This window comes from Anomaloglossus baeobatrachus, chromosome 1 (assembly GCF_048569485.1).
Source record: "Anomaloglossus baeobatrachus isolate aAnoBae1 chromosome 1, aAnoBae1.hap1, whole genome shotgun sequence".
Taxonomy (NCBI): Eukaryota; Metazoa; Chordata; class Amphibia; order Anura; family Aromobatidae; genus Anomaloglossus; species Anomaloglossus baeobatrachus.
The window spans coordinates 459,765,013-459,782,487 of NC_134353.1; the positions used below are offsets into that span (position 1 = coordinate 459,765,013).

Sequence of the window (17,475 nt, forward strand, 5' to 3'; positions counted from 1 at the left end):
TGGATGGAGGAGGCAAACTTTAGCGTTCCCCCACCACCAACAGAACATGGACTTGGACCTCATGTCCAACACATCAGTGCCTTCTTGCAGCACAATCTGCAACAAGATGTCTGTATTGTTAGGATTAGAAATAATGCTGACTACTGGGTTGCCACTCTCACTCTCTCTCTTAGATCCACGGCACAAAAGTAAATTTAGCAAGATGGTCCCGTAAAGCAGGGGTGGGGAACCTCCGGCCCGCGGGCCGTATACGGCCCGTGACGACTTGTTATGCGGCCCCCGGGCACATTCCCAGGGACCATTGTGCTTTGGTGGCAGCCGCGCTTTTCCCGGCTGCCGGCCCTTTAAATCCCACTGCCTGATGCCCTGTGGGTAGATGCTAGAATGTACGGGCTCTCTCCAGATCCTGACTTCAAGGACCTGACTGCAGCCCATACATTCTAGGCTTATCCCCGGCCTGTGTGCTCTGGTGGGCGGGTAAGCAGCACGCTGCGATAAAGTCACACAGAAGAGCTGCAGCAGGTTTACCAGCCTCCCGAAACTGTGCTGTGTGTGTGTGACTCTCCCTCCCCCTCACTGCGAGTACTCAACCCATCGCTGCCCCCCCCCGCTCAGTGCTGTGTACCCCCTCGTACTGTGTGTACCCCCCAATGCTGTATGTACCCCCCAATGCTGTGTGTACCCCCTCGTGCTGTGTGTACCCCCTCGTGCTGTATGTACCCCCTAGTGCAGTGTGTACCCCCTAGTACAGTGAGTACCCCCTAGTACAGTGAGTACCCCCTAATGCTGTGTGTACCCCTTAATGCTGTGTGTACCCCTTAATGCTGTGTGTACCCCTTAATGCTGTGTGTACCCCCTCGTGCTGTGTACCCCCTCGTGCTGTGTGTACCCCCTCGTGCTGTGTGTACCCCCTCATGCTGTGTGTACCCCCTCATGCTGTGTCCTAGTACAGTGTGTACCCCCCAGTGCTGTATGTACCCCCCAATGCTGTGTGTACCCCCTCGTGCTGTATGTACCCCCCAATGCTGTGTGTACCCCCTCGTGCTATGTACCCCCTAGTGCAGTGTGTACCCCCTAGTGCAGCGAGTACCCCCTAGTACAGTGAGTACCCCCTAATGCTGTGTGTACCCCCTAATGCTGTGTGTACCCCCTAATGCTGTGTGTACCCCCTCGTGCTGTGTACCCCCTAGTGCTGTGTACCCCCTCGTGCTGTGTGTACCCCCTCATGCTGTGTGTACCCCCTCGTGCTGTGTGTACCCCCTCGTGCTGTGTGTACCCCCTCGTGCTGTGTACCTCCTAGTACAGTGTGTACCCCCCAGTACTGTGTACCCCCAGGTGCTGTGTGTACCCCCTAGTGCTGTGTGTACCCCCTAATGCTGTGTACACCCCAGTGCTGTGTACCCCCTCAGCGCGGTGTAACCCCTCACTGCTGTCCGTGCCCCCCCTAGTGCTGTCCGCACCACCTAATGCTGTCCATGCTGCCACAAGTGCTGTCCATGCCACGGTGAGTGCTGCCTGTGCCCCCCTTATGCTGTCCATGCTCCCCAGTGCTGTGTGCCACCCCTCAGTGCTCTTAACTCACTACTGCTGTCTGTACCCTCCCACTGCTTTCTATGCTCCCCAGTCCGTGCTCTCCTGTTGATGTCTATGTTCCCCCAGACCTGTCTGTCTCCCTAATGCTGCCACCCAGTGCAGTCCGTGCTGCCACCCAGTGCAGTCCGTGCTGCCACCCAGTGCAGTGCGTGCTGCCACCCAGGGCAGTCCGTGCTGCCACCCAGTGCAGTGCGTGCTGCCACCCAGTGCTGTGCGTGTCCCCAGTCATGTCTGTGCCACCACCAGGGCTGTCCATACCCCCTACTGATGTATATGCCCCAGCCCCTCCTGTGATGTATATGCCCCAGCCCCTCCTGTGATGTATATGCCCCAGCCCCTCCTGTGATGTATATGCCCCAGCCCCTCCTGTGATGTATATGCCCCAGCCCCTCCTGTGATGTATATGCCCCAGCCCCTTCTGTGATGTATATGCCTCAGCCCCTCCTGTGATGTATATGCCCCAGCCCCTCCTGTGATGTATATGCCCCAGCCCCTCCTGTGATGTATATGCCCCAGCCCCTCCTGTGATGTATATGCCCCAGCCCCTCCTGTGATGTATATGCCCCAGCCCCTCCTGTGATGTGTACTCCCAGTGTCTCCTGTAATTTATGCGCCCTGGCCCCTCCTGTGATGTGTATGCCCCCAGCATCTCCAGACAGAGACAAACCTGGAAAAGCAGCTGTGAGAAACCAGATGATCAATATCACCGAACATTACAATCGCACCAAAGAGAAGCAGCTCCGGCCACCACAATAGGGGTGAGTTAATTAATCGTTTGACCAAATATAGCAGGGTTATTTTTCAGGTTGATAATGTTGTGCGGCCCCCAAAGGTTAGTAGGAAATTCCAAATGGCCCCCGGCAGTAAAAAGGTTCCCCACCCCTGCCGTAAAGGGACGCGTGGATGCTGATGTATTGAAACAATCTTGTAGCCCATCTTAACAGTAGTTTTCCACAAGACAGCATTGAGGCATGCAGTGTGCATTGCAGTTCTACAATTCCAACCATGGTAACATTGCGTCACCAATGTAGAAATATTAGCAGCAGCAGTTCAAGGGGCAGAAGCAATATTTGTGAGGTTTGGCACTCATTTTTTAAACCATCGCAAGCACCAGCAAAACAGATTTGAAGTCTGACACATAGTGAATGATTGGAGAGGATGGTGCAGGAGTATCTAGAGCTCAATATCGATGCCATAAGTGGGGATTGGACCCTTTTACATTTTGATCTTTAAAAATGGAAGAATGGCCTGAGTTTTACAGTCAAGCTTTGAAAGTATTGGCTTTCCCAGCAGCTAGCGTTCTCTCAGAACATGTCTTCAGTGCTGCTGGCAGTGTATTGACGGGTAAGCGCATCCAGTTGTCCCCTGAAAGTGTAGATGGCCTAACGTTCATAAAGATCAACAAGTTGTGGATGTCCAATGACTTCGCCACCCCAGTGCCAGACTATGTAGACTAGGCGATGGTGTAGTGCCAGGGGTCTGGGAGCATCAGCACTACGCCTGTCTGTCATCTTGTTATCTCTGGTGAAGGTATAAATGTTGGTTCAGGCCTTATTACAGGGTTGGTCCCATACATTCATGTTGCATTCTTTGACTATTTGTAGTCTGTGCCAATTGTTGCCAGTTTTCCTGTTGTCTGACCTATATTTTTGGACATGTGGAGACTTCAAATTGTTTTTTATCTGTAGAGTCAGGGTTCTAGGACCAAGAGGCCTATGTCTGTCTGGTCTGTCATCTTGCTGTTTCTGATGAAGGAATAAATGATTGTTCAGGCCTTGTTACAGGGCCAATGCCACGGATCCATGTTGCTACTATTTGTAGTCTGTGCCAATTGTTGCCCCTTTTCCTGTTGTCTGACCTTAATTTTTGGAATGCGGAGACTTCAAGTAGGGTCTGAAAATTGTCTTTTGTCTATAGTGCCAGGGGTGGGAGCAAGAGGCCGAATCCTGTCACTCATGCCATGTCACACCTCTTTAGTTTTAAAATGTAAATGCTAGGCCACATCCTGTGTGTGGCATGGAGCATACCTTACTGCTGTGCAAAGACACTATGGGGAATTGGGGGAATTGATGCCACTATCCTGCGGCTGGCCTGAAATGTCTTTAAATATCAAGACTCCAAAATGGGTCTCCAAGTTGTGTTTTGTCTGCACTGGTAGCAGTGTGGGAGCAAGAGGCCTAATCCTGTCACTCACGCACCTCTTGATTTTTACAATGGAAATGCCAGGCCATGTCCTGTGTCTAAGTCAACACAATCACAGTGCTGAAATTAATATGCATTGGAGAACAGCCACACAGCTGCAGAGTTGTGGACCGCTATCCATGCCGAGTTTGATCAATGGCTGTCATCACTGAACCTGGAGACGAGGAAGGTTGTGTGCGATTACGGTGCAAACCTGTTGGCGGCACTATGCCTGGGCGACATCACACATGTGCCTTGCATGGCTCATGTCCTTAACCTGGTTGTACAGAAATTTATAGCCTACTATTCTGGCCTGGATGCGCTGCTGCAGAAGGCACAGTCGCACTTTTTAAATTTGAAATGACAGGCCACATCACTGCTGTGCAAATAAACTACGGGGAAATGGGGAGGGTGCAAGTGATTCTACTATTCTGCTGTCTACCTTAAATGTTTTTAATTATCAAGACTCCAAGATGGGTCTCCAAGTTGTGTCTTGTCTGTACTGGCAGGGGTATGGGAGCACCAGAACTAGCACGCGGCATAATTCTATCACTCATTCACCTTTTGATTTTTAAAATGGAAATGCCAGGCCACATCCTGTGTAAATACCTCACTGCTGTGCAAATACACTAGGAGGAAATGGGGGGAGGGGGGTGGGTGGAACAATTGATCCCACTGTTTTTAAAATGAAAATGCTACGCCACAATGGCTGTCTCCACTGAAACTGGAGCCAGGAAAGGCCGTGTGTGAAAAGAGGCTGTATGTGTGGGCAACATCACACATGTGCCTTGCATGGCTCACGTCCTCAACCTGGTTATACAGAAATTTATAGGCCACTATTCTTGCCTGGATGCACTGCTGTAGAAGGCATGTTTGCTGTATACTCACTTTTAAAAATAGAAATGCCAAGCCACATTCTCTATGTCCTGTATGTTGCATGGACCATACCTCACTGCTGTGCAGAGACACTATGGGGAAATGAGGGGAGGGTGCTATTGATGCCATGGTACTGCTATTTGCCTGAAATGTTTTTAAATATCAAGACTCCAAGATGGGTCTCCAAGTTGTGTCTTGTCTGTACTGGCATGGGTGTGGGAGCACCAGCCCTATACCTGTCTCTCACCACCTCAATATTTCTTATGTCAATAGTCTAGGAAGCTAATAGCTATGCCAAAACAGTGAGGCTGCACTGTAAAACATAAAGGTGTTTTCTCTGCTTTAGGTTTCTTCTCCCACTGAATCCAATGCGATTTGAAAAGGTCCAACGAACGGTTCAACGAACAGTTTGGCGAGCATAGGGTTTGTTCACCAAGGCTTGGCGAACTAAACTTTGAAAGGTTCGCTCACCTCTAGTCACTAGAACACCTCTGATGTATCCTAGCCTAATGTTGTTAAAGGGAATCTGTCACCAGGTTTTTACTACCCCATCTGAGAGCAGCGTAATATAGAGACAGAGACCCTGGTTCCAGCGATGTGTTACGTACTGAGCTGTTTGCTGTCATTTTGATAAAATCAATGTTTTCTCTGCTGCAGATCTAGCAGTTCTACAGAATTCATGTGGACCGCCCCAGCGCCAGCAGTTGGGCTGCTACTCGGATCTGGATCCGCGGTGGCTCGAGGGGTCTCCGAACCCGGGAGGGGTCGCGCGGACACTCGAAATAAAAGGGGGGTATTTACAGGCGATTTTTTGTTTAGAGTTCGTGACACCACCCACGGTGTGCGGTAAGGTGGAGTCCCACCGCTGCTGTTGGGAGCGCCCGGTGGCGATGGGATGGCAGCCAGGTGTTTAATCCATCCGTGGGTAGGGGGAATGCCCCGGGGCTCGGTGATGGTGAGAGGGAAGTGAAAGCTGCACACCAAATTCAGAGAAATATGAACAAGCATAACTGCTTTATGATACATAAGGAATGGAAAATACAACTAGCCATATGAAAAATGGAAAAAAAATTTAAATGTGACATTGCATAACTGCCGAGGATTATTCGAAAAAAATAGATATTTAGCTAATGTATTGATCAATTCATTACTGTCCCATAACCAACTTCACGGTAATCTCAACCGGGGACTGTGTTATCTGCATGTGTGAACAGCGCTCTATGCAAGCCATTAGTGTGCAGTTTTACCATCCAGCAATTGCCCTCTCCATTCCATGGAAGTGTGTGTGTGATCTGCTCCTCCTGCACCTGTGATGTCTCCATTTAGTGGGGGTTTACCTGTATCCTGGTAAAGTACTAGTTTTTGGCCTGGGCGATGTACACACTTCAGCCCTTCTTTGCTGTAAGTAATACTTTAATTATTGTAGGATATTTATTCCTCTTCTTGTTGCTTTTTTATTTTTATCAAAACTTCACTAAGCAGCCCAGTAAGTGAAACAATGCTGGAATCAGGATCTCTGCCCCTACATTATGTAGCGCTCTGATTATTTGCAAAAACCTGATGACGGATTGCCTTTAAATCTTACCTGCTGATTTGCCTCGTGCCTTTATGGAGTATGAAGGTCCAGCACACCGGCCAAAACGTGTTAGACTTGGTTCCACATAATACCGAGGTCCTGGACTACAGTCACTGATATGAGCTAGTAAAGAAAGACAAACAAGAAAATTATATGTATTCAAAATAGAAAAAAAAATAGAAAGAAGTTAAATATTGTGAGGTTAAGTATGAAACCATAGAATGTAAATCCTTCCTCTGAACAACTATGTTGAATAATCTTTGTTTTCAGATCATTTGAGAGTTGTTTTGAGGAGCCCATGATGCCACTCTTCATATGAGATTCAAATAGGAGAACAACTTGCAAGTGGGCACATTAAATACCTTTTCTCATGATTGGATACACCTGCCTATGACGTTCAAAGCTCAATGAGGTTACAAAACCAATTTAGTGCTTTAGTAAGTCAGTAAAAAGTCGTTAGGACTGTTCAAATTAAGAAATTGATAAGGGTGCCCATAGTTTTGCATCGATCAAATTTTGTTTAAATGCGGATTGCACATTTTCTGTTAGTACAATAAACCTCATTTCAATTCAGAAATATTACTCAGTCCATCAATTATTAGATATATGAAACTAAAAAAGCTGTTGCAAAAACCCAAGTTGTTATAAAGAAAAAAGGTTAACATTAATAGGGGTGCCCAAACTTTTTCATATGACTGTAGTACTTGTATTTATGAACGTCTTTTGGGAAGTTCACATGTCCGATTTTGTGGTCTGTAGAAACAAGTCCAATATTGTCTGTGTGTTGGATCAAAATTGTTAATACAAGAGTATATACAAGAGACATATTGAAATTGGACAGCACTCGGATGATAGAGTGGAGAAGCTGGAGAAACATTTTCTTTTACTCATCCAAGAAAAACTGACCAAACTCTGACGGTAAAAACTGTCATTGCCCAAACTCTGCTCAAAAAAACTGGTGAAACTTGGACAGCTTTTCTCAGAGAATAAAAATTATTGATGACTAAATGAGCCCTAAGACTGTACTAATAAATGGGAGGTGAACTTTTGATACGTATATATTAGTAAGCGCATCTGTGACGCCCTGGCAAAACCAGGTAGTCACAAATAGGCCCCCGCATTACACCGTTTCCTCACTAGGAAACACACAGCCAACCAGAAACCCTAGTCACCCCCCCTTAGGGAAAGATAGACACACCAGTGGGCATGACACGGCGGTTGGGACACAACCACCCAGGGGTCCAGACAGCCCGGGGCGGGAAAACAAGGAGTCGAAGCTTGAAGTTCAGTTTGGAGAGGAGTGTGGGCTGGAGCTAAGTGTAGCTCCAGCAGGAAAGTTCAAGTTGAACGGTGCCAGGGTTGGAGCCCTGGTGCTACTGGCTAGGAGGCAGACGGTGGTCTCCGTCAGCAGGAGACCACCGAAGAAGACGGCTCGGCAGACGGGACAGGGACAGGGTTGTAGCACGCCGGTACTGACACGGGGAACCAACCCGGAAACCGGAGCACAAAGGGGGGTACTCCGACCCTGAAGCCACGACCGGAAACAAGCGGAACTGGTTAATTAACCGATTGAGGCCAGGACTAGAGGTCCTGTCCCACCCAAAGTCCCTCATAGAAGACAACAGCCCACCGATAGGGATAAGAGGTCACCGCCAGGGCCCATAGATCCCATGGGCCAGCGTCTGCGGGCACGGCTCCGTAGGCCACATCCAGCCGGGAGCGGACTCCTGAGTTTCACACTAGGAAAGTCCACCTTACACAAACAGTGCAGAGGAAAAGGATAGAGACCACCAGCCGGGTGGGGGACCCAAATGCAACCGGCCACGGCACCGGGCACCATCACCTTGGTTTACCAGAGACTTGTGTGGTTCATTAACAGTAAGTACATCAACACTCCCTGCGGTCGCTATCCCCTGCACCGAGCCACCGGGTCCCGGGGCCACCATCCCTGCCCACGGAGGGGTTAACAACTTGCTGCATAACATCTCCCTCGGGTGCCCCATAACAGCAGCGGTGGTGTCCCACCTCACCACACACCGTTGGTGGCGTCACAAACTTACTACGGCCTAGCCTGTACATCTACATCCTCCCATTTATTTGGCGAGTCCGCGAGACCCCCGGGTCCGGAGACCCTCGAGCCACCCACCGGAAGGTCCGGGCCCAAGCAGCGCGGCAAGGGAGCGGCACACATCAAAATCACATCCCCAACACATTTTGTTAAAATAAAGTTAGACAACCTCTTTAAGCATCATACTCACCGGAGTGACTAGTCCGTCCAGGAAAAGAGTATGCTGGGCTGGAATATTTGGTATAGTCATGGCCCACAAACCCTACTGTAGGGGGTAGGTTGTACCGTCCAGGTCCAGGACCTAAGAGTGTGGAAAAGTCAGTGATATTTCTCACTAAACATACAAACTACATGAGTAGATGATGTTTAGATATAATGTAGATATCAGTCCAAAGAGATGGGGTATTATAAGGGTTTGCCTGGTGCGGACAGAAGATTTTTACAAACATTTCAAGAGAAGCCCCTCTTTAAGGGTCACTATCTCTTTGCACCTCTCCATCTGTAGGATCCAGTGCATCTATTCACTTCACAGACAGCCCATTAATTTCTATGACAATTGTGGAATGCACTGATGGCACTGCAGGAAATGAGCAAAGATTACAGATGATCCATGTGGTTCAATGCTACAGCAACACACTTTGTATATAAAATGAGATTGTTGAAAGCAATTTTAGTAGTTATAACTTCTGAGTATGATAAATTGCTGCTCCATTCATGCAAAGAGTAACTGCGCTTTCCGGTTACCTTACAGAATAAGCTTTCATGCGTGTACATGAGGAGTAACATAATTTCCAGTCATCATAACCCTTGTATGCCATGTCTATTTTCAGTTTTCCCTCTACAAAAGAAGTGTATTTTTATCACTCTCTGCCCCTGTCCCCCTACAGTTCCCCCCTCCTTTTCCATACTTTTATAGTTGGAGGTGTAATATGATCCCCCACTGAAGACAGATGTGTGCACAGATTTAAGCAGTTTTTTGGGTGCAAGGCAATAAGAGACAGGTATTGTCACGACTGTGACAGAAAGGGAGTGACTGGAATAGAGCCTCTGTAAGGGGCCCTCAGACTAAGCATACCCTAAGCTTTCCCTCAACGCAGAGGTATGCTGAAAGTAGCAAGGTCTGAGCCCCCAGCATGTCCTTATCTCCTGTCCTTGCCCCTGATGGTAAGACCCCCTCCACAACCCACCACCCAAGGGGACAGGCCAGGACAGAAGTGAAAAACCCCACTGACAAATACACACAGATAGGGGTAATAACAAAGCTCACGCACACCTATACCCAACACCAGGGGACCACAGAAGGTGTACAGGAAGGGATAACTAAGGAAAGGAGAGAGTAATTAAACTGTCTATTTTCATACACCAAAGCAGCAGACAGCACTAGCTGCAGCAGTAGTAGTAGTGGTAGTAACCACCTCCTCACAATACCAGGCCTAGCTCCACAATTAACTAAATAACTGGCAGCCTCTGTAGAGAGTCACTAACGATCCAACACAAAGCTCCGGCTCCCTGCTGTGACTGATCCCTAGGGAGAGCCACTAAATTCTCTTAATGGCTTTCACTGGGAGTAAACTTTTGGTGTTTGGTTGGCAGTGTTTAACCGCGGATGGACATAGTTTCGATGGCGTTAACACAAGCTTAAATATGTGTTCACCTGCGGGATCCATGAACAACCCGAAAGAGCCGGAACCTTGGGAACCGGATCACCAAAAAGAGCCAGACTGCCCATCACTAGTAGGGAGCAGAGGGTTTTTATCCAGGCTGGAAGTCGTCATCAGAGAAAACACCTGAGCAGAGTTAATGAATTGCTGCTGGTAAGGTGAACTGACATTAACCCTGCGACTTCCAAAAGAAAAACATGTTTAATGTATATGGCCTCAGATGATAAAAGATACTCCAAACCTGAGCCTATCACTAATCTCAGAAAGAGACGATTGTGATAGGTGTGTTAAGAAAGATCAATTTATCTGTAATAAAATATATTACAAAGATTTTTATATTCCCCATATTGTTGAGTGGTAAAAAATAATTAGTGGTTACTAGGTAAGTCATATAGTTTCAGATTTATTGTTGCATTTTGAATGCAAGAATAGCAAAGAATACTATTCTATACAGTTGAAAAGAATTTACAAAATGATGTCAGAATTAAATGATGATTGATGATTAAATGATGATTAAATGATGTCAGAATTAACTTAATGCATCGAAACTGACACATTTGATGTATTTGAAGATACTATTCTTTAAGGTGAACCTGTCAGGTCCAATATACACACAGGACCACGAGCAGTTCTGTGTGTATATACAGTTAGGTCCAGAAATATTTGGACAGTGACACAAGTTTTGTTATTTTAGCTGTTTACAAAAACATGTTCAGAAATACAATTATATATATAATATGGGCTGAAAGTGCACACTCCCAGCTGCAATATGAGAGTTTTCACATCCAAATCGGAGAAAGGGTTTAGGAATCATAGCTCTGTAATGCATAGCCTCCTCTTTTTAAAGGGACAAAAAGTAATTGGACAAGGGACTCTAAGGGCTGCAATTAACTCTGAAGGCATCTCCCTCGTTAACCTGTAATCAATGAAGTAGTTAAAAGGTCTGGGGTTGATTACAGGTGTGTGGTTTTGCATTTGGAAGCTGTTGCTGTAACCAGACAACATGCGGTCTAAGGAACTCTCAATTGAGGTGAAGCAGAACATCCTGAGGCTGAAAAAAAAGAAAAAATCCATCAGAGATATAGCAGACATGCTTGGAGTAGCAAAATCAACAGTCGGGTACATTCTGAGAAAAAAGGAATTGACTGGTGAGCTTGGGAACTCAAAAAGGCCTGGGCGTCCACGGATGACAACAGTGGTGGATGATCGCCGCATACTTTCTTTGGTGAAGAAGAACCCGTTCACAACATCAACTGAAGTCCAGAACACTCTCAGTGAAGTAGGTGTATCTGTCTCTAAGTCAACAGTAAAGAGAAGACTCCATGAAAGTAAATACAAAGGGTTCACATCTAGATGCAAACCATTCATCAATTCCAAAAATAGACAGGCCAGAGTTAAATTTGCTGAAAAACACCTCATGAAGCCAGCTCAGTTTTGGAAAAGTATTCTATGGACAGATGAGACAAAGATCAACCTGTACCAGAATGATGGGAAGAAAAAAGTTTGGAGAAGAAAGGGAACGGCACATGATCCAAGGCACACCACATCCTCTGTAAAACATGGTGGAGGCAACGTGATGGCATGGGCATGCATGGCTTTCAATGGCACTGGGTCACTTGTGTTTATTGATGACATAACAGCAGACAAGAGTAGCCGGATGAATTCTGAAGTGTACCGGGATATACTTTCAGCCCAGATTCAGCCAAATGCCGCAAAGTTGATCGGACGGCGCTTCATAGTACAGATGGACAATGACCCCAAGCATACAGCCAAAGCTACCCAGGAGTTCATGAGTGCAAAAAAGTGGAACATTCTGCAATGGCCAAGTCAATCACCAGATCTTAACCCAATTGAGCATGCATTTCACTTGCTCAAATCCAGACTTAAGACGGAAAGACCCACAAACAAGCAAGACCTGAAGGCTGCGGCTGTAAAGGCCTGGCAAAGCATTAAGAAGGAGGAAACCCAGCATTTGGTGATGTCTATAGGTTCCAGACTTAAGGCAGTGATTGCCTCCAAAGGTCCAAAGGATTCGCAACAAAATATTGAAAATAAAAATATTTTGTTTGGGTTTGGTTTATTCGTCCAATTACTTTTGACCTCCTAAAATGTGGAGTGTTTGTAAAGAAATGTGTACAATTCCTACAATTTCTAACAGATATTTTTGTTCAAACCTTCAAATTAAACGTTACAATCTGCACTTGAATTCTGTTGTAGAGGTTTCATTTCAAATCCAATGTGGTGGCATGCAGAGCCCAACTCGCGAAAATTGTGTCACTGTCCAAATATTTCTGGACCTAACTGTAGCTAATCCCTGCCTAACTGTCCCTGTATACACTAGCATAGATAAAGAGATCTTTACAAAAAGGATTTCTAAAGATCTTGCAGTATACTAATGAGGCCAGCAACTAGTCGCAAGGGCGTTAGTTCCCTTGGATAGTCAGCTCCCTTAGTATGTAAGCACGCGCCTGTGGACGTGCTAACATACTAATGAATGTGCAGCGTCAGAGGATGGTCGCGCTTACCTCTTTTCTGCCATCGCTGTATTTCGGCTCAGTGCGCATGATTTCGGAGTTTCGGATATGTGCACTATACAAGTTTGAAGCCAGGACACGTACACCCGGTTTCATAGTGCGAATGACCGAAAGTCCGGGATCATGCGCACTGAGCAAAAATCCAGAATTGGATGCGATGGCAGCAGAGAGGGGAGCGCGATCATCCTCTGACGCTGCGCATCATTAGCATGTTGGCACACCCACAGTGGCATGCTTACATGCTAAGGTGGCTGACTGTCCAAGGGAAGAAATGCCCTTGTGATTAGTTGCTGACCTCATTAGCATATGATATGGGATATTTAGAAATACTTTTTGTAAAGATCCCTTTATCTATGCTACTGTATAGTTAGGCAGGGATTAGCTATATGCACCCAGAACTGCTCGTGGTCCTGTGTGCATACTGCACCTGATAGGTTCACTTTAATGAGTTGATGTAACATACTTCTCCAATTGTCAATGAAAGTTTCATTTCTGTGCTTTGTAAAAAAAAAAAAAAGTATCAAATTCAGAATGACTAATATTTCGTATTTCAATCTGATGATTTCTGCCACTAAAACAGCCTTACAAACAGGTGTCACCTGTATGTCTTAAAGAGAATATGTCAGTAGGATCTACCCACCTAAGCTGTTTATATGGGCAGTATATGGAGTATCCTAAAATGATACCTTGATATCTGCAATCCAATCTCTTATTCCAGGGTAATCCATGTTTTCCTTTATATGTAAATGATTTAAGATCTTTGGGATGGACAAAGATCTCCCTGAGAATCTGCCACCACATCTTATTTCAAATTAAAAAGGGCATTACCAGTGTGATACATGTAATGACTGACAGTCTGCTTTCCTGATTTATATGTGTCACAGTGGTACTGCCCTCGTTCACTTAAATTAAGCTCTGGAGGCAGATTCTCATGCGAATCTGTATCTGGCCTATGAATCTTAATGGTTCATTTACAGATAAGAAAAACCTCGATTTCTCTGGAATAAGACATTGGATCAAAGATATCAAGATATCATTTTATTCAGTTTCCTAAAAAAAGATGGCTTGATCTTACTGACAGACTCTCTTTAAGGCCTAAAACACACTTCCGCAAAAAAACATACGTGTCTTACGGTCCGTTTTCTGGGTCCGTGTTCCGTTTTTTTGAGGCGTTTCTCCGGTACGTATGGCATCCATGTGATGGCGTATGCGAGCCGTGTGTACGTGTAAAATGTCCGTGTTTGTGTGTAAAATGCCCGTGTATGTGTATGTGGAATGTCCGTGTGGAATGTCCATTTGTGTGTTGCACAATGTCGTTGATACATGTCGGCTGACAGCAGACAGAGTTGCGCAATGAGAATGAACTCGGGTGAACTTCACCCGACTTCATTGTCATGCCGCGGTTCTGTCTGTGTGCCGCGTACTGATTAGCGGTCACCTGTGAAGGATTCACCAGTGACCGCTAATCCCCCGAGTGAATGAAGTTAGTAGCCCTCTCTCATACTTACCGCTCCCCGATCACTGCCGCAGCGAGGAACAGCTGTGCAGAGAATACGTGGCAATAATTACTTTGAATATGCCGGCCGCTCATTAATCAATCTCGTATTCCCTGCTTTCCCCACCCACAGACGCCTGTGATTGGTTGCAGTCAGAGACGCCCCTCACGCTGAGTGACAGCTGTCTCACTGCACCCAATCACAGCAGCCGGTGGGCGTGTCTATACTGTGCAGTAAAATAAATAAATAATTAATTAAAAAAAAACGGTGTGCGGTCCCCCCCCATTTTAATACCAGCCAGATAAAGCCATACGGCTGAAGGCTGGTATTCTCAGGATGGGGAGCCCCACGTTATGGGGAGCCCCCCAGCCTAACAATATCAGTCAGCAGCCGCCCAGAATTGCCGCATACATTATATGCGACAGTTCTGGGACTGTACCCGGCTCTTCCCGATTTGCCCTGGTGCGTTGGCAAATCGGGGTAATAAGGAGTTATTGGCAGCCCATAGCTGCCAATAAGTCCTAGATTAATCATGTCAGGCGTCTCCCTGAGATACCTTCCATGATTAATCTGTAAATTACAGTAAATAAACACACACACCCGAACAATCCTTTATTAGAAAAAAAAACACTAACAAATTGCGTGGTTCACCAATTTTATAAGCCCGAAAAAGCCCTCCATGTCCGGCGTAATCCAGGATGGTCCAGCGTCGCTTCCAGCTGTGCTGGATGAAGGTGACCAGAGCTGCAGAAGACACCGCCGCTCCTTTCAGCTCCACGCAGCTAATGAAGGGAATAGCGCGATCAGCTGTATTCAGCGTTGGCTGCGAGTAACCTCAGTGACAGCTCAGCTGATCGCGCTACTCACCTCAGTTGCTGTGTGGAGCTGACAGGAGCGGCGGTGTCTTCTGCAGCTCCGGTCACCTTCATGCAGCACAGCTGGAAGCGACGCTGGACCATCCTGGATTACGCCGGACATGGAGGGCTTTTTCGGGCTTATAAAATTGGTGAACCAGGCAATTTGTTAGTGTTTTTTTTCTAATAAAGGATTTTTCGTGTGTGTGTGTTTATTTACTGTAATTTACAGATTAATCATGGAAGGTATCTCGGGGAGACGCCTGACATGATTAATCTAGGACTTATTGGCAGCTATGGGCTGCCAATAACTCCTTATTACCCCGATTTGCCAACGCACCAGGGCAAATCGGGAAGAGCCGGGTACAGTCCCAGAACTGTGGCATATAATGTATGCGGCAATTCTGGGCGGCTGCTGACTGATATTGTTAGGCTGGGGGGCTCCCCATAACGTGGGGCTCCCCATCCTGAGAATACCAGCCTTCAGCTGTATGGCTTTATCTGGCTGGTACTAAAATGGGGGGGGGACCGCACGCCGTTTTTTTGAATTATTTATTTATTTTACTGCACAGTATAGACACGCCCACCGGCTGCTGTGATTGGGTGCAGTGAGACATCTGTGACTCAGCGTGGGGGGCGTGTCTGATTGCAACCAATCACAGGCGTCTGTGGGTGGAGAAAGCAGGGAATACGAGATTGATTAATGAGCGGCCGGCATATTCAAAGTAATTCTTGCCGCGCATGCTCTGCACAGCTCTTCCTCGCCGCGCTGGTGAACGGGGAGCGGTATGAGCAGGGAGAAGAAAAAAAACGAGTGCCAATGTAAGTATGACTGAGAACAGCAGAAAAAAGGTAAGTATACTGATTTTAATTTAAAAAAAAATAAAAATAAGATCGCTAGTGTAAAAACGCAAACGCACGAAACGTGCTGAACACGGACATACTCAGTGTGCAGTACGTGCATGCACGGACCCATAGACTAAAGCGGGTCCGTGCCTGTGTGCTGCCGGCCAAAAACAGACATGTCGTCCGTGTAGAAAAGCGCACACACATACTTACCTCACGGACACACGTTCCGTGCGATTTTACGTGTGTGTGACATCTACCATTGATTAACATGGGTCTCCGTGCCTACGTGTCTCCGGTACGTGCAAATACGTACCGCACACGTACAAATTACATGGATGTGTGTTGCGGGTCTAAGGTAAGGTAGGTTTATTGTACCATGCATGGCAGATTTAGGCTATGTTCACACAGTACATATTAAGATGCAGCATTTTTGGCCCCAAAAAACGCACAAAAAAACGCACCGCGGCAAACATGCATCAAAAACCGCATGCATTTTTTACGTGTTTTTATCGGGTTTTTACCGCATTTTGCCCAATGCATTTTTTAAGTCAAATCTATTGATTGGAAGGGCTCAAAAATGCTGGAAAAACGCAAAAAGAATTGACATGCTGCATCTTGGGTGCATCTTCAAAAGTGCAGCCAAGATGCAGACAAAAAAAAGATGCACAGTGTGGACCGAAAAATAGAGATCTCATAGACTTTGCTGGGGGAAGGAAATGCATTCAGTTTGGTACATCTTTGTGACCTTAATAACACACCAAAAACGCAATAAATGATACACTGTGTTAACATAGCCTTAGTTACAGATCATTGAGAAAATGCATATATGGAAAACCTGTGGTAAAGAAAAGACAAAATTATACAGAATTGGCAAGAAGATCAGAAAACCTTTACATCTAATATATAGAGAAAAAATAAAAAAAGGACATGTATGGAGTTGTAGTTTTCCATCGGCTAGTTGGAGACCCCCTGTGTTACAGGAGGAGATGCCTCCTTTAATAGTGATAAAGTAAATAGTAACACTAATACACTAATAGTTCCTAAAGTAATACTTGTAATACTTACCAGTCTCCTTTGCTGCAATCATGGGTGTTTTTCTTTCTGTGTACTCTCCCATTTCTTGCCAATCACTTGGTAATCTTGTAAAACATAAATGTTATTTTCAGAACTAAAACTAGAATACTACAAATGTTATAAATGTAATGGATTCAATAGAATTTAGGAATGTCACCTATTTCACATATTACGCTCCTTGAATGAGTAAAGATGTCTTGTCACAGATGTCACCGTGCTACTCTGCAGGTCACAGCATGGTAATATGACCTGAGGATGTTCTAATAAGTGTAAGCTTATCCCATGGCTGTCTTATCAACCCCTCCCAAACATACCCATCAGTCCCACTCACTCAGGTTCCAAGTCACTGGTGCAAAACCAGTTCCATTATGACTATCGCTCACACTTATTTAATTATTTATTTACTTAATCAGTTAGCTTGCTCGCTATCATGCTTTCTAACGTAACAGTATCATTATCACTATGATTAAATACATTCTAATCAAAGAAATACGGCACTCTGTTAAAATACGGTGCCAGAAAAAATCTGGCACGCAAACAAGGATGCGTGGTAACAGGTGCTTTATTATAACTCAGCATGTGAACATGTGATTACAAGGAGTATATTTGACGTTTCGGTCTTTTAATACGACCTTCATCAGAGTCACACTATACAATAAAGAAAAGAAAAAATATACATTATATATGTGAAAAATATTCACCAATAACAAAGT

The 17,475-nt window shown here is 45.8% G+C and overlaps 1 protein-coding gene across 1 annotated transcript in view; it reads right to left on the reverse strand.

Moving 5' to 3' along the window:
- The window catches only part of CIMAP1D (CIMAP1 family member D), a 53,974-nt gene extending 37,169 nt beyond the window's left edge, over window positions 1–16,805 (reverse strand). The window contains exons 1-3 of the mRNA XM_075353317.1: window positions 16,754–16,805; window positions 8,485–8,595; window positions 6,236–6,349 (exon numbers count right to left, since the gene is read on the reverse strand). Of these exons, the coding sequence (XP_075209432.1) occupies window positions 6,236–6,349; window positions 8,485–8,595; window positions 16,754–16,805 (277 nt within the window). The remainder of the gene's footprint in view (window positions 1–6,235; window positions 6,350–8,484; window positions 8,596–16,753) is intronic.
- Window positions 16,806–17,475: the final 670 nt, after the last annotated feature.